The 17,772-nt window shown below is 42.7% G+C and overlaps 1 protein-coding gene across 2 annotated transcripts in view; it reads right to left on the minus strand.

Moving 5' to 3' along the window:
• Positions 1–7,174: 7,174 nt before the first annotated feature.
• The window catches only part of col4a2 (collagen, type IV, alpha 2), a 70,657-nt gene continuing 60,059 nt past the window's right edge, over positions 7,175–17,772 (minus strand). For both annotated transcript variants that reach the window (XM_047370654.1, XM_047370653.1), the window contains exons 35-48: positions 16,721–16,784; positions 16,567–16,641; positions 16,373–16,480; positions 16,189–16,296; positions 16,029–16,100; positions 14,841–14,966; positions 14,628–14,744; positions 13,899–14,060; positions 11,411–11,509; positions 10,771–10,917; positions 9,851–9,967; positions 9,480–9,671; positions 8,661–8,947; positions 7,175–7,979 (exon numbers count right to left, since the gene is read on the minus strand). In XM_047370654.1, the coding sequence (XP_047226610.1) occupies positions 7,725–7,979; positions 8,661–8,947; positions 9,480–9,671; positions 9,851–9,967; positions 10,771–10,917; positions 11,411–11,509; positions 13,899–14,060; positions 14,628–14,744; positions 14,841–14,966; positions 16,029–16,100; positions 16,189–16,296; positions 16,373–16,480; positions 16,567–16,641; positions 16,721–16,784 (1,929 nt within the window). In that variant the 3' untranslated portion in view covers positions 7,175–7,724. The remainder of the gene's footprint in view (positions 7,980–8,660; positions 8,948–9,479; positions 9,672–9,850; positions 9,968–10,770; positions 10,918–11,410; positions 11,510–13,898; positions 14,061–14,627; positions 14,745–14,840; positions 14,967–16,028; positions 16,101–16,188; positions 16,297–16,372; positions 16,481–16,566; positions 16,642–16,720; positions 16,785–17,772) is intronic.

Genomic DNA, 17,772 nt, shown 5'->3' on the forward strand with positions numbered 1-17,772 from the left:
TTAAATCACTTGGTAAGATGAAACCTGAGGCCACCTCTCTTTCTTGTTGGTTTTCATGTTTAACGTCGATGGATTCTTTCAAACTGCCTTTCTTCCTAAATGTGCAAGTTATTGTCCTTAAGAATGTCCCTTGTCTTGGAGACATTAATGAAGCTGGCCCAGCTGTATCTGCCTTAACAAGCAACAGTTTAAAAAAGCTTTCTATGCTTTACTCCAGGTTTACTCCAAGTAAAGGATGTTATTTTACTCCACTAAATCATATCTGCCAACAGAGGATCACTCAGTCATTTTGGTTGGATGAAACTTCATAATCTGTTCAAGAGTCAACTGAACCACCCAAAATAGATTGTTACAAAATGTTTTTAAATGATACGCAGCTGAATTAAACTACTGGAGAAGAGCACTCATATGGCTATTTGTCTCAGAAAGGCATGAAAATACAGAGTGCTATGAAAAAGTAATTGCTCTGTTACAGATGCCTGTTTTCAAACGTGTTGTTGGCAGTGTGATGGTCTAGACGAATGGAACCATAAATTCTGCTCTCTGGCAGAAAATCCAGAAGGAAAATGTCCAGCCATCAGTTCATGACCTTGGCATTAAGCACACTCTGGTTATCGACAGGACGTTGATCCAAAGCGCATTATTAAGTCTGTCTCTGAATGGCTAAAACAAAACAAAACTAGAAACATTTGCATTTTCTGCAAATATGCAGTGTGAATGCTGAAAGCTGAATTTTTTAGCTGAAAGCTGACAGAAACAAGCTGACATTGACTGCAAACAATCTGTTAAAATTTAATGAATTAGAAGAAAACAGAAATGCTCAAGTCATGTTGAAAGCTGGCAGAAAGTGGCTAAGGCTGAAAGCAGAATGTCAGCTGAAATCTGATAAATTAATAGAAATAGCAGAAACAGCAAAGAAAAACTGTCATCTGATCTGTTTAAGCAGGAAGACTATCAGGTATAAAACACCGTAACAAGGTGACGTTACCTCAAAACTACTTGAAATAGTTGTTGAAATACAAGAACTGACAAAAACATTAAAAAAGCAGGAAAGAGCTGCCCATAGGAAGCGAATGCAAACTCCTCACAAAGACAGTAAAACAGGGATGTGTGTGTGTGTGTCAGGGCTCTTGTGTGTGTCTGAGTAGGAGACAGGGAGAGAAGAAAGGCAGAGTCATATACAGACATATACAGTAGGAAATACACAGACCTATAAATAGAACAGTGAGGAGTGAATCAGCCAATCAGCAAAGAGTGTCAGTGTAACTTGACACCTGCAGCATTTCTAATGCAGCATCTCACTATTGTCGCCCCCTTGCCTGGGCTTTTAACATGGAGGCGCATGCTCCCAAACTATCGCCCATAACTCAGAAACCGTAAGGGCTATCGACGCCATTCTTGGACCGTTTTTCTCAGAACGGAAAGGGGAACGAGGATATTAACACTTTTTTGTTGAAAATATAATATTAGAGGCACAACACTAAGTGAAAAGAAAGTGGACAAATGGAGATAAACACAAAAATGCCTGAACATGCTCTCGAACAACGTCTAATAACTCAGAAACTATAAGGGCTATCGATTTAATTCATGCTCCGTATGAATCAGCAGGCCTTGCTGAACAATCATGGAGCTTCTCAAGTTTCTACAAAAATCTGTCTGAGAGGTGTGATCCTGTGAAAAAGGGGATCATTTTGACCATTTTTAACCTGAGTGAAGGTGAATTTTTCACTCTCAAACACACCTACTTCACAAAGAAACGATAAAAAGTATCCAACAAATTTTTGGACTGTAGGTATCAGCAGGGATCGGTGAACAATCCTGGAGATTTTCGTGTGTCTACATAAATCCGTGTAGGAGATATGACAGTGTAGAAAAGTGGATAATTTTGACATTTTTCAATTTTAAGCGATTTTGGGCAGGACAGATTTGGTACTCCTAAACAAACCTTTTTTATGACAAAACGATAAAAGGCATCAAAAAAATTATTTCACTGTGAGTGCCAGCAAGGTCTGAAGATAAATCTCCACAAGGCTCATGTCTCTACCTCGAACGGTTTACGAGAGGCGGCGATTCGAAAACATGTGAGTTTAAAGATTTTTTGCTCTGATTTCTTCTGAAATTCCTATAGGTTTCCTATATAGGGTGTGTTGACTTTGTCTTGCTTTGGGGCGTGTTGCTGGAAAACCGTTTGTCCCATATCAACGAGGGTGACATTTTCTTGATCGTGAAAGAGCACCCTACGTTTTGATGTATAATTTGTATAGGTAGAGTGAAAATTGAGCGAGTGAGCAGAGTTTGTTCGTTCTTTCTCAGGTTAATCAAAAACCTAGAGTGTACACTCTAGCGACACGAACATTCCGTCATTGGATTACATTATAAAACTGAAAATCTATTGAAAACAATTTAATAAAGTTCGTTCGTTCGTCGTTTTCCGCTTATCCAGGACCGGGTTGCGGGGGCAGCAGACTCAGCAGAGACGCCCAGACGTCCCTCTCTCCAGACACCTCCTCCAGGGGGAGCCCAAGGCGTTCCCAGGCCAGCCGAGAGACATAGTCCCTCCAGCGTGTCCTGGGCCGTCCCCTGGGCCTCCTCCCGGTGGGACGTGCCTGGAACACCTCCAGAGGAAGGCGTCCAGGAGGCATCCGGTATAGATGCCCGAGCCACCTCAACTGGCTCCTCTCGATGTGGAGGAGCAGCGGCTCTACTCCGAGCCCCTCCCGGATGGCCGAGCTCCTCACCCTATCTCTAAGGGAGTGCCCGGCCACCCTACGGAGGAAGCTCATTTCAGCCGCTTGTATCCGTGATCTCGTTCTTTCGGTCATGACCCAAAGTTCATGGCCATAGGTGAGGGTAGGAACGTAGACCGACCAGTAAATTGAGAGCTTTGCTTTTCGGCTCAGCTCTCTCTTCACCACAATGGACCGGCACAGCGCCCCCATTACTGTGGCTGCCGCACCAATCCGTCTGTCGATCTCCCGCTCCATTCTTCCCTCACTCGTGAACAAGACCCCGAGATACTTAAACTCCTCCACTTGAGGCAGGAACTCCCCTCCAAACTGAAGAGGAAAAGCCACCCTTTTCCGGTTGAGTACCATGGCCTCGGACTTGGAGGAGCTGATCCTCATCCCAGCCGCTTCACACTCGGCTGCGAACCGCCACAACGCATGCTGTAGGTCTTGGCTAGAGGGGGCCAGCAGGACCACGTCATCCGCAAAAAGAAGAGACGAAATCCACTGGTCCCCAAACCAGACCCCTCCGGCCCTTGGCTGCGTCTAGAAATCCTGTCCATAAAAGTTATGAACAGAACCGGTGACAAAGGGCAGCCCTGCCGGAGTCCAACATGCACTGGGAACAGGTCCGACTTAGTGCCGGCAATGCGGACCAAACTCCTGCTCCGCTCGTACAGGGACCGGATGGCCCCTAATAAAGGGCCCCCGATTCCATACTCCTGGAGCACCCCCCACAGGGCATCACGAGGGACACAGTCGAATGCCTTCTCCAGGTCCACAAAACACATGTGAACCGGTTGGGCAAACTCCCATAAACCCTCGCACCCTGTAGAGGGCATAGAGCTGGTCCAGTGTTCCACGGCTGGGACGAAAACCACACTGCTCCTCCTGAAGCCGAGGTTCGACTATCGGTCGGACTCTCCTCTCCAATACCCTGGCGTAGGCCTTACCAGGGAGGCTGAGGAGTGTGATCCCCCTGTAGTTGGAACACACCCTCCGATCCCCCTTCTTATAAAGGGGGACCACCACCCCAATCTGCCAGTCCAGAGGCACTGTCCCCAACCGCCACGCAATGTTGAAGAGGCGTGTCAACCATGACAGCCCCACAACATCCAGAGACTTGAGGTACTCAGGGCGGATCTCATCCGCCCCCGAAGCCTTGCCACCGCAGAGCTTTTTAACCACCTCGGTGACTTCAGCCTGGGTGATGAAAGAGTCCAACCCCGAGTCCCCAGCCTCTGTTTCCACCACGGAATGCATGATGGCAGGATTGAGGAGATCCTCGAAGTACTCCTTCCACCGCCCGATAATGTCCTCAGTCGAGGTCAGCAGTCTCCTGCCCCCACTATAAACAGTGTTGGCAAAGCACTGCTTCCCCCTCCTGAGGCGCTGGACGGTTTGCCAGAATCGCTTCGAGGCCAACCGGTAGTCCTTCTCCATGGCCTCACCGAACTCTTCCCAGGCCCGAGTTTTTGCCTCTGCAACAGCCCGGGCCGCAGCACGCTTGGCCTCACGGTACCCATCAGCCGCCTCAGGAGTCCCACAAGCCAACCTCAGCCGATAGGACTCCTTCTTCAGCTTAACAGCATCCCTTACTGCCGGTGTCCACCACCAGGTTCTGGGATTGCCGCCACGACAGGCACCGCAGACCTTACGGCCGCAGCTATGGGCAGCAGCATCGCCCCTCCTTGAACCGTCACCTTAACGTGGTGGAGGGGTTTGAGTGCTCAAATGATCCTAGAGGCTATGTTGTCTGGGGCCTAAATGCCCCTGGTAGGGTCTCCCATGGCAAACAGGCTCTAGGTGATGGGTCAGACAAAGAATGGTTCAAGAACCCCTCATGAAGAACAAAATATCGAGGCACGTGACGTCGCCCGGTACGGCGGAACCGGGGTCCCACCCTGGAGCCAGGCCTGGGGTCGGGACTCGTCGGAGAGCGCCTGGTGGCCGGGTTGCTCCTCGCGGGACCCAGCCGGGCCAAGCCCGAACGAGAGACGCGAGGCCATCCCCCAGTGGGCCCACCACCTGCAGGGGGAACCGTGAGGGACCGGCGCAAAGAGGATTGGGTGGCGGACGAAGGTGGAGACCTCAGCGGCCCGATCCCCGGATGCTTAGGCTGGCTCTAGGGACGTGGAATGTCACTTCGCTGGGGGGGAAGGAGCCTGAGCTTGTGCGGGAGGTCGAGAGATATCGACTAGAAATAGTCGGGCTCGCCTCCACGCACACGCACAGCGTGGGCTCTGGAACCCATCTCCTTGAGAAGGGTTGGACTCTCTTCTACTCTGGAGTGGCCCACGGGGAGAGGCGGCGGGCTGGTGTGGGTTTTCTTGTTGCCCCCGAGCTCAGCCGTCTCGTGTTGGGGTTTACCCCAGTGGATGAGAGGGTCGTATCCCTGCGCCTTCGGGTTGGGGAGAGGTCTCTGACTATCATTTCAGCCTACGGGCCGAGTGGTAGTGCAGAGTACTCGGCCTTCTTGGCGTCCCTGTCGGGGGTGCTGGATAGTGCCCCTCCCGGGGACTCCATTATTCTGCTGGGGGACCTCAACGCCCACGTGGGGAACGACAGTGACACCTGGAGGGGCGTGATCGGTAGGAATGGCCTCCCCGATCTGAATCCGAGTGGTGTTTTGTTATTGGACTTCTGTGCTAGTCACGGATTGTCCATAACGAACACCATGTTCAAACATAAGGGTGTCCATCAGTGCACTTGGCACCAGGACACCCTAGGCAGGAGGTCGATGATCGACTTTGTTGTCGTATCATCAGACCTTCGGCCGCATGTTTTGGACACACGGGTGAAGAGAGGGGCTGAGCTGTCCACTGATCATCACCTGGTGGTGAGTTGGATCCGCTGGAGGAGGAGAAAGCCAGACAGACTTGGCAGGCCCAAGCGCATAGTGAGGGTCTGCTGGGAACGCCTGGCGGAGCCCTCGGCCAGGGATGTATTCAACTCCCACCTCCGGGAGAGCTTCGACCTGATCCCGGGGGATGTTGGAGACATAGAGTCCGAGTGGACCATGTTCTCCGCATCTATTGTCGAATTTAATAAAGTTTGAATCAGAATTGTAGAAAAAGTGTTAAAGTTATCAAAAAGTTCAATGAAACAATAATAGCAGGGGGTTGTGAAAGCATTTTAAAAGTTGAACGGTGTTTCTAGCTGAAAGTATGCGGAAGTAGTTAAATGGCAAAAACAGTGAGGTTTTAGCAGAATTTTTGCTGTTTTCCATTCATTCCAATGGGAGCAAAAAAATAATAAAAAGCTGAATATTTTGAAAAGTATAAAAGGTATAAATACCAAAGTCATAGCCGGAATGTCCTGAAAGGGCTGAATATTGTGAAATTTGAATGGTTAAAATAGCACAAAGTATGCAGAAGGAGAAGCAAATCAAAAAGTGTACAGAAGCAACCAGAAGAAGAAGACGGAATGCCTACAGCATTCACACAATGAAGCGGTTGGAACGGCTGAGTGAAAGTCTGGACCTAAATCCGACTGAGATGCTGGGTCATGACCTTAAACAGGTTGTTCTTGCTGGAAAGCCCTATACCAGGGTTGAAATAAAACAACTGCAAAAACAAAAACCTCTACTTTGATGTAAAAGACTCATTGCTGTAAATTTCAAACACTTGATGGCAGCTCCAGTCCGGGTGGCACAAACAGGTATCAGGTTCAAAGGGCAGAGTCTTTTTCACATAAGGACACGTTTAAATACCATTTTTACCCTCCATACATGAAATCATTTGGAAACTGAGTTTTGCTTTTACTCAGGTTATATTTGACATTAAAATTTGTTGATTTAAAACCTCTATGACAAAAAAACAGAAACAGACTCTGTTAAGGAGCAAATACTCAGAGCAGTAGAAATAAAAGAAAGGCCAATGCCCTATAATTTAAGTAAATGGTTCCAAAATGGTTTTACGGGAAGTAGAAGTAGGTATGAAAGAAACTACCCAAAAGCTTAACGGCCCTTTAAATGTGATTGTCCAAATTAACACTTATAAGCCTGGAGGTCCCAATCCAGGATATGAAGAGAAGATCGAGATCTTTAAAAAAGAAATGGCCAGTACCCTTCTACAGCTTTGGATAAAACAAATAGACCACTGCATTTTCAGGGAAATTCAGGGTTATCACTCCAAATGTTGATTCTTGAACTCTTGGTTAAAATATTATTGCAGTTTGAAAATTTATATGAATTTGCAAAACAGTGCGTTTTATTTTGTCTGTCATTTTCGGCAAATACTCAACATTAGAGCAGTAGCTTACACAAAAAATAGCTATAAGACTCAAACATAGCTATGCTAATTAGCTATAATTAATAATTGTTACATCTTGGATGACTGACAGTCTAGACCTGTCTCCCCCCCTTAAAAGGTTTCAATTAGGTTTGGTTTCTTGGTTTCTCGTGTAAAACCTTTTCCAACAATACTATACATTGACACACCTAGAGAGAGGGTCGAGCTCCTTTAATTTAAATGTCTAAACAGAATCAGTGCATTCAGTGAACATATGAAAAACAGATGAGCTAACAGTAGTTGATACATGCATAAAAAAAGAGCACAGCGTGCTGTGACTATAGAAAAATAGGTTTTGAACAAGCAATTAAAATGATGCAGGATATTAAAATACACCTCTGACCCCCTCAGCTGACTGGGAGGCAGTGTTAGTGGCTCTATTGTAGATCTGCAACACCTCAACCACAGAAGAAATACATAGTTAGCAGAAACATCTTTGGTTCAGCTGTACTTTGATGCTTAACAACGTATCACTATAACTGAGGTAATAAGTTAAAAAATAAGCACCAAAACAAATTTAACACAAAAAATAACAGAAATAAAAACATACAGTTGTTTGATGGTGCAGTTGTTCTTATTATATGGCTTTTCCTGCTGTGTCTACAGTGCACATTAAAGCTCGAAGAATTGCACAATCATTGCATATCTGAGCTCTGGATTAGTGTTACTTGTTGGCATGGACTCAGGTGAGAACTTCAGGTCCTCCTCACAGGTTCTTCATGCAGACCTGGCAGCGGCTGATGCGTGAAAGGAGCTGGCCCGCTTTTAGCGTCTCCGATGACGGCTGAGAGTGGAACGACTTGTCTATTGATGTCAGCCAGAAGCTGTGTTTGTTAGCAAAGTAGTGGCATGTGCCCTTGGCTCCATTACACTCGATGAACGGTGTTGTGCGGAAGTCCTCCAAGCAGGAGCCAGGAGATGACAGGGACTGACCGCCGCCTTCGTTTCCTGCTGCCGTGTGCTGCAGGAAAGACAGGCGAGAGGGTGTTCCAATAACACAGGTTGGAAACAATATGGTAGATGTAGGAATGCTTTTCTGCAGCAGTTACAGCGAAGCTTGTCAGAGTACATTGGAAGATGGATGGAGCTAATTACAGAACAATCCTGGAAAAAAACCTGTTACAGGCTGTGAAAGACGTGAGACTGGCACAGCTTTACCTTCAAGAAGCACAACGATGCAAAACATACAGCCTGAGATACAATGGAATGGTTTAAAAAAAATATATATATATTGTTAGGGGCCAAGACAAAGTTTTGGTCAAAATCCAAATAAGAATCTGTATCAAAACTTGAAAAACCGACTTTCACAGACTATCTCCATCCATTCTGATTGAGTTTGAGCAAATGTGATGTTGAAAAATGTATCCCTGTAATTGCAGCAGAAAGTATTTCTACAAAATGGTGACTCAGTGGGGTTAAATACCATGCCACAGTTTTCAGATTTTTACAAAACAAATTGGAAACCATTGTCCTTTAATCACACAATTATTCACTACTTTGTGATGTCATCGGACATAAAATCCTAATCAAACACATCAAAGAAGATGTGAAAATGTTTTACAGGGAATGAAAACTTTTATTGTGAACTGCAAATGAATTGAAGTCATGCACTTTTATTTTTCCACCCAAAACTGAAACTAACCATGAGGAAGGAGTAGCCAATCCACAGGCTCCTCCAGCCCACAGGACACTGTGGGATGGTGATGTCCTGACTATGAACTGCAATAGCGACTGATGGAGCCTCACAAACCGAGCAACGGCTGATGTATGGCTTGATTTCTTTTTCCTCCACAGGCATCATGGGAAGGGGAGCAGTGGTTGACAACCAGTAGGACTTATCATTCCTGCTGGCATAGTAACAAATGTCCCCAGGGTTACAGTACAGAAAGGGCATGGTGCTGAACCGTCGGAGGCAGGAACCAGCCAAACCTGATGGGAACAAACGTAGGAAAAATACGTTTAAGTTTTTTTCCACCTACATGCTGCTTCACCTCAAGTATTTATAGCTTTCGAAGAAATAAGTTTCAGTGGGAAAGACAGTAGAATAAAAATGACGAGAGTTTCTATTTCTCAAAGCTTCTCAGGTTTTTAGCAGTTTTGGCATACTTTCAAAAACAAAAATTTGTTCTGCCTCTTTGAAAAAACGAATTCACTTAGGAGCATAATTAAATGATTTAATTAAAAGTCTGTAAAGCAACTGAATTAGATTAAGAGGACTGGAGAACAAGTGCTGGGAAGGATTCAGTCCCAGCTGATTACTAATAGAGAAAACGAGATTTTCTGAGACTTTCAGGGTTTCATCTTATTCCTAGTTTTACAGGAATTTTAATGACAAGATAAGATAGTTAATGTTTGCAAAATCAAAATTAAGAACATCCTCAAATGCTGACAGAAGTGTCAAAAAACTAATCTCAGGGTTTTGTATTATTGCAGAGCAGTTCTACAGCTCACACTGACTCACCGAGCTCCTGGTTGTGGGCCTTCTCCTGACCCTCCAGGTACAGCAGACTGTAACCATCCCACAGTTTAGACATTCCCACGGGGCACATCGGCGTCTGCTCTGACTGACTGTGTTTTACGAGCAAGTAGCCCACGCTGATACTGCGGCCAGCCATACCAGGTAATCCTCGGCCTCCGGGCCTGCCTCTTTGACCTATTGAGGATTAATAGGTTCAGGTAATCTTCTGGTATTTTCATTAGATTAAATTGAATTATTATTTTTAAAGATAATATATAGACGTAAGACCCTTTTTTGACCGAAAAAAATAAAAGTAAACAATAATCAAACCTACCTTTTCCTAATCCCAAACTGCCCCACAATGTCAGACGTACCTTCCATGCCTTGGAGACCAGGGTGCCCCACATTGCCCACCTCTCCACGGAATCCCGGCATTCCGGGAATCCCATTAATTCCTGGCATGCCTTTTTCTCCAATGGGTCCCATGAACCCTGTACATGAACAGAATAAATGTGTTGCAGTGCTTTTTCTATACTTTGTGTATATTAACAGTCAAATATTTTAATACATGTACTCTTTTAGAATAAATAGGTAGGTATGAAAATATTTATCTGGTCCATGCAAATGTATTTGGCAGCAGACCCGCACAGCATTTGTCTTTCTGCTAATTTTGCATAATATTCGGAGTGATCAAACACAGCACCAGAGTAGGTTGCTATTGGTTCCTACTTCTTTCTGCTTTAATTGTCAGCTTCAGTCTGGTTCCAACATAGCCTGTTATTATTAGCTTCATTAGCCTCCAATGACTTTACAATTAAAGGAGGAATAATGGAGAAGAGCGCTCTGGTTTGTTTCACTGTTTATTTATTTAGTAGCTGACCGAGCTGTCAACTGATTAACATTTTCCTGTGGTGATTTACACTGCACCAGAACGGAGCGTTGCGTGGTTCGAAATCTGCAGCTGGGAAGAGCATCTCAGCGGTGGAGCTCAGACTGACAGAATACCATCATTGGGCTGTCCGTGTCCATGGAGCTAATATTTAAACAGATAGTGTTAGCTTATCTTGCCCGGTAGGTTTACTACTTCACTGTTGCAGAAACAGGCTACAGGGAGGGGCTGAGTGTCTCTGTTATTGCAGCGTTGCTGCTGGAAAAAGTGCGACAATGTATGCAAAGGTAAATTAGTCAGTCTGTACTGATTTTTATGCAAATGAGTCTCTTTGAATGATACGTTTTTTTTAGCAATGAATATTTCAAAATATTGATTATTTTGAAAACCCTAATTATAACCAACCTGCATTTCCAGGTGGGCCTCGAGGTCCTGGCTCCCCTGTAAACCCTTTTGGGCCTTGGATACCCTGTGGTCCTGGAGGACCTCTTTCTCCTGGAATTGTCACAAAGGTTGGAGGCGGACCCCGGCTGCCAGGTGCCCCAGGAAAACCTGTGGAATAGATAATTAATGGTTAAGGTGAAAACCAAAGACACAACAGGTGAAGTAGTTTAGCTCAGATATTCCTGTGTTTTTGTTCAGTCCAGTTCGACCAGTTTATATTTTGTGGTTTTCATTACTGTCTTCATCTAAGGTGGCTCTAATGTGAAATAGCCTTGCAAAGGCTTGTTTCACAGTCAGATTAATATTGAAGTCTTATAAACCTTCAGCTGTGTTTTAAATAATCTATGTTCAGTGTGCAGTTACCCAGTTCAGGTTTGATTTGTGTCCGGGGTGGTTAGCCTTATCCATATAAAAACCTGACACAGACCGCAAAGGTGCTATAAAGGTTGCTAATATGCGTATATATACACAAAATAACTGTAGAGTGTTTGACTGAATATACAAATACAGAAAGGACTACTTTGAAAAGCGATTTATACATGCCGAACATGTATCGTCATCATTCAGTTGGTTGCCAGTTTATTAGGAGCCCATTACTGACCTGGGAATCCAGTTTCTCCTTTCGGACCCACTGGTCCTCTTTGTCCTTTTACACCAATCTGTCCAGGATCTCCCATGTAACCTTGGTCTCCTTTCACTCCTGTAAAAAAAAAAAAAAAAAAAGATATCCCCATCAGGAGAGTTTTTAATTTTGTTAGTATTGTTAAGAGTGTTCCCAGGCTTTACAGTTTCCAAACAAGACATTCCCAAAAAAGCCGGAATAAAACTCCGAATGTAAATTGAGAATACCATCTAAGCTAAAACTCAACAGAGAGGGCTTGGTCTATGGTCGATGCCAACATTTGCAAATTAAAGCAGCAGATGCCCAATATCTCCAGCCGATTATTTACTATATTTGGCTGATATCTCGAATGTTTTTCTTCCAGCAATTGTTTTTAGAAATAGGCTCAGAATGCAAGTTTCTTCGGGTATGAAGTATATAAGCTGACCAGACATTTTCTTAGATGCACTTGTTCAATTGCTTGTTAACAGAAGTAGCGATTCAATTAATCATTAGGCAGTGACTCAGTTAGTTTGGCATCCGTGTGTGGGGGAAGAAGAGTTCAGGAACAAAGGTTTTAAGCAGCATTGAAAATAGCCTGGTTGTTGGTCCCAGATAGGCAGATGGGCTACAGCAGCTAAAGACCACACCAGAAGCCACTCCAGAAAACTAATCCTTGTTGCCTCGTATCAGCAGTTCAGGTTCTTGGTGGGGATGGAGGTGTAATGCTGTGGGACGTATTTTGTCGGCCTACTTTAGGCTTCTGATTACCAACTGAGCATCCATTTTTCACCACAGTCTACTTGAGTATTGTTTTTGACCATACGCAACGCTTTATGACCCGTCTTCTGATAGGTACTTCCAGCTGGATAGCACACCACGTTACAAAGCTTAAATTATCCCAAAAAGTTTGGTACATGAGTTTGCTGTACTCCAGTGACCTCCACAGTTATCAGACCTTAGTCCAATCGGATGGGATGTAATGGAACAGGAGGTTTACATCATTGATAAATCCAACTGAGTCATGCTATTAAGTCAATATGTTGAATCTATGCAAAGAAGAATTGCAAAGATGGGTGATTGCATTTTATCAAAAATATGGTCAAACTGGTCAAATTAATTTCCAATCACAGTAAACTTCATGGCAGATGTTGCACACGTTGATCAGCTTACATTTATACTAAGATATGTGTGACACTCTCGAGAGCGCTTTCTGAAGTTTCTACCAATTGAAAGTCATGCAAATGAAGCTTTATGTGGGTCTGTAGTATGAACGCTGACCTTTGTTGATCTTGTCAAGAACTTTGCTGCAAAAATCCAAAAAAGCAGGCTTGTTTTCAAGATTGCTGTAGAACTGTTGCTTTTCAGACTGTAATTAGTCAAAAGGTTTGGTTTTGTTGGTTATTTTATTCCTTTGAACCCTAAGAAACTGCAGTGTTGCCTGATTTATTTAATATAGGAACACTACAGTTATTTACAACTGTCTTTTTTGAGTGGCAGATAAGTACTTTTACATTCCTTTACTTTTGATTTTAAGAAGTAGTTTTACAAGCAAAAACTGAATTTGAGTTTTAACTTTGTTTGCCCTTGCAAAGTATTTTAATGCAAGTAAGGTTTCTATCTATCTATCTATCTATCTATCTATCTATCTATCTATCTATCTATCTATCTATCTATCTATCTATCTATCTAAACTGTGTACCTTTGTATTGTGGTCCATGTAACAAAACCAAATAAAGGATTCAAATGTTCCCATTGATAGAAAACGTCTACAACAGCATCACGCTGACATCATAATGCTTCTTTGTGTGTTTGTTGTGTTCAGGATGATGTGAAGGGGTAGGTTTTTGTCATATGTAGCGTTTTGTATGTAGGCTAAAAGGGTTAATCTTTCACATGTTTGCTGTGTCCCCTACGTGGCTCGTGACAAACAGGACTTCTTATGTCTTTGTTTCCAAAATAACTTATTTCTTGCCACTCTTCCATAAAGGCCACATTTATGAAATGCAAGACAAATTGTTGTCCCATCGACAGATTTTTCCACCTGATCAGAGGATTTTTGGAGCTCCTACAGAGTTAATATGGACCTCTTGGCTGGTTCTCTGATTAATGTTCTCCTTGCCTGGCCTGTCAGTTTGGGTTAATGTTTGCAGTTTTACCATACTCTGGATTGAAGAGTGTAGTTTTATAAACTAACTAACCAATCGAACCCTGTGTTAAACTTCATACTTTAATCCCTGACCTGCCTGCTGTGTTCCAGGGTCTTAATGATGTTGTTAAGGCAGCTCATTGCTCTGGATGTTATTTAGGATTATCAGACTAAAGAGGCCGAATACATATGCATCCCTCACCTTTCAGAATCTTCCGTTGTGTAAAAACGAAGTTCAAGGAGTGTGAATACTTTTGCGAGGCACTGTACAGTACACCTTAGACACCTGCTGGATGGTCAAAGATGTTTTCTTGAGAAGATCGCTGATTGGGGGCATACCTTTCTTTCCAGACACTCCATCATGGCCCCTGTACCCTGCTGGACCTGGATCTCCTCTATATCCTCTCCTACCAGGGGAACCAGGGAACCCAGTTTCTCCTGGCACACCTTTCTGTCCTGGGAATGCATCCACACCAGGCTGTCCACTTGCTCCAGGATAACCTAAGAAACAAATATATATATATATATATATATATATATATATATAATAACTCTTAATAACTCCTATGTTAGGGTGGCCAAAATGGAGGGGGTAAAAAACTGTTTTTTAAATTAATACATGGTCCTAGATATGGGTATGTTTTTGTCAGGTACAACGTTCTTTCAAGTCAACCACATTCCTCCGTCATTCTCTAAACATCTCCAGCTATTGTGTTAAAGTGAAGAGAATGAGATACTTCCCTCAGATAATTGGATAAATTAAAAGCACCCGCGACTGGCAGGAGCTGTCTGCAGATCTGGTTCAATTTGAACACCCTGATTCTGTGCAATAGGACCAGCTACAGTCCTTCATTTCAATATGAAAAGCTGAAAAATCATTTTTTCAACTTTCAGACTTTACTACTTTTGTTTATGTGTTTTCTTATGTTTTCATCATGTAAAGCACTTTTAATTGTCTTGTTGCTGAAATGTGCTATACAATTAAATGTGCCTTGAAATTCTATAATAAATTATTTAATAAAATGCTTAAGAAGGAAAGAAATTCCTGGGACACTATTTTCTTTCCACCTTGGAATCCTGGAGGTCCTGGAAAGCCAGGATCCCCCCTTGGGCCCGGAATGTCTGAGGTCCCGTCTGGTCCTTGAAGGCCACGAAATCCTGGCAGTCCGGGTTGGCCAAAGTCACCTGAATAAATGAAACATGGTGTCAAGCTTTATGGAAGTGAAGTCCCTCAGAAACATGCACGTGTTGCATGTGCCGCAGATAAAGATGTTGGCTCACCTTGAGGTCCCTGGAAGCCTTTTAAACCCTCTGGACCTGGAGCACCAGGCTGGCTGTTGGGAATACCGCTTTCTCCTTTTCGTCCTTTAACTCCTGTCTCTCCAGCAGGTCCCACAAAGTCCGGCCCTGATGTGACCAGAAAGAACACTATTTACAGAACAAATAATAGCTTTGAAAAAAAAAAGAAGACAAACAAAATGTTTATAGAGCCCAAGTAAACTTGCCGGTATATATTCTCCATAAACACAGATCAATGTTTGTCTCATTTAGACAGAAAATACACATCTGTACATATATTACGCATACAAAGGTCAATCCTCATGAACGCTTTCACATTTTGTCACATTACAACTACAGACTTCTATGTATTTTATTGAGATTTTTACACGATAGACTAACAGAAAGCAATGCATGACCAGGAAGTGGTAGGAAAATACTGCATGCTTTTAAAACCTTTTAAAACCAAAGTTAATGTTACTCATCACCGCAAACACAACATGCCATCGGATGTTTTTCAGCAGCACGGACTGAGAAACTAGTCTAAGTGGATGAAAATGGGTGGAGCTAAATACAGGACAACCCTGAAAGAAAACCTACTAGAGAATGAAAGAGATTTGAGACCTAGGTGGAGGTTTAACTTCTAGCAGGACGACAAATCTAAACATAGAGCCGAAGCAAAATTTAGGGTCTAGTTAAAAGCATATTCATGTATTAGGATGGACCAGGTAGAGTCAAGGTCACAAGGCATTCTCCATCCAATATTTCTGAGATTGAACTACTTTCCAAAGAATGGGCTGAAATGTCACTTTAGATTGGCAAAGCTGGTAGAAACCAGCACAGACTTGCAGATGCAAAATGCAATACATTGAAGTTTGTGGCTAACCAAATGTGAAAGGTTTTGAGGCGAATTAATCAATTTGCAAAGAACTGTAGATTCTGCAACAGTTGAAAAAAGAAAGAGCCAACAGAAATCTAAAAAAAAAACAAAAGTGTGGTAGGAAAAATACTGATGTTGGGCTTGACGTTGGGCCATAAAAATGCTAATTCATGCACCAAAATGTTTTGAATCTGAGCAGTAATGTAGTTTAAGTGTGTAAATCCGTGAAACCAGATACATTCATTAAATTTTCCATCAAACTCCTGAAGTGCACAGAGGAATTATTTCTTTTAGATCTTTAGATTTGCTACCTGGTGTTCCTTGGACACCCTTTTGGCCTTTCAGTCCGTCTAATCCATAGAGACCCTTAAGCCCGGGGTAACCTGCACACATTAAAAATACATATTTTGAAAAGAAATGCACAGTGTGTTACAGATAAAAACCAAAAGAGTATCGGTCCATTTGAATTACCTGTAGCTCCAGAGAAGCCAGGATCGCCCGGTGGACCATCTCTCCCTGGATTTCCAGGAAAACCCTTTTGACCTTGGTTACCTGCAGTTCCTCTCTCCCCATCCAAACCTGAAAAATAAATAAACTCATGTGAATAGAATGTAAATCTGCAAGAATCTGTAAGGAATAAGTTGAAGTCTTTTACCTGGGTATCCTACTGTTCCCAGACCCCCGGATTCTCCCTTTACCCCTTCGATACCATCAAATCCAGTTATACCCCTGTCCCCAATTGGTCCAAGCAATCCTTTCACACCTATAGGAGGAATACCAACCCTTTCAGCTCAACATGGTTTACCAGTGTTGATTAAATCCAGACCCCCGTATAAAGTCAGTTTGTACCTGGTTCTCCTGGGAATCCATCATCTCCTCTCAGTCCTGGAGATCCTGGAAGGTCTACACGAATGCCTTTGTCACCTGTAATATTTTACTATATTCAGTAACACGTAAAACAACTTCCACACGTTTACATTATACTTCAAATATGATATTATACCTTTGACCCCCTTCCTTCCTTTCACTCCTGACTGACCGTAGGCGCCAGGGCCTCCTTTGCCACCCTGTAAAAATCATTAAGTTAAAATATTTTTTCACATAATTGAAGTCATTTTCTTAAGGAAATGATTTGACATACAGTCAACTACAACAAGAAAATATGCAAAATTGAAGCAACAAATGTACCAGATGATATTCGTTGACGAGTACTTTTTGAAAAATACAACAAGCAGCAACGCAGCAAGATGTTTTCCCGTATCAAGGAAGGTGGCACATGGTTACATTTAAAAGGTTTTGACTTTAATATGTCGCTGTATTTTGCCCCTTTGTAATATATTTATTGTAATGCAATGGCTCAATGGTTTTAGTGATACAATAAAATTATTTTGATAAAACATTTCAAAACTATTCCCACATATTCTGTACATATCAACTGAAAAACATAAATTATTTGGAAAAAAAGAATAAACAAATAAAAAGCTTTTGGTTTCTTTTTTTCTTTTTTCTGGGTTCAACCTTGAGCCTTCTTGATTTAATATCTATTTTATATTATACAGAATCTGATTAACCATAAATAAAGCTGTTAGTAGGATTTTCTTGACCTTTGCTCATTTGTATCTTTCTGCTAAAGCCATAGTTTACCAACAGAGAATCACTTCACATTAATATAGTGATTGTTTTTTTGTTTTTTTAGAAGATTTCAGCTTGTTTTTTTCTACTGAGATTTATAGGATAAATGTTCATGTGAACATTTTCTGAAAACCTACGTTTTTCCATCTAAAATTAAATTAAATTAAATTAAATTAAATCCAATTCAATTCAATGCAGTTCAAGCAACATGAACAGACAACAAAATTAAAAGAAAATACCTTTTAAAAATGTCTGTATAATATAATAAATTGGGAAACCTCACACTTATTACCTCTTAAAAACAGGCAAAATCACACACACGGCAATCATATCAGCTGCACATTATGAGAACATTATTACTGAGCATTTTAAAGGAGGTTCGCCCTGATGAACTTCAGACATGTTTGGCATGGTCCTGACTGT

This window comes from Girardinichthys multiradiatus, chromosome 7 (genome assembly GCF_021462225.1).
Source record: "Girardinichthys multiradiatus isolate DD_20200921_A chromosome 7, DD_fGirMul_XY1, whole genome shotgun sequence".
Lineage (NCBI taxonomy): Eukaryota > Metazoa > Chordata > Actinopteri > Cyprinodontiformes > Goodeidae > Girardinichthys > Girardinichthys multiradiatus.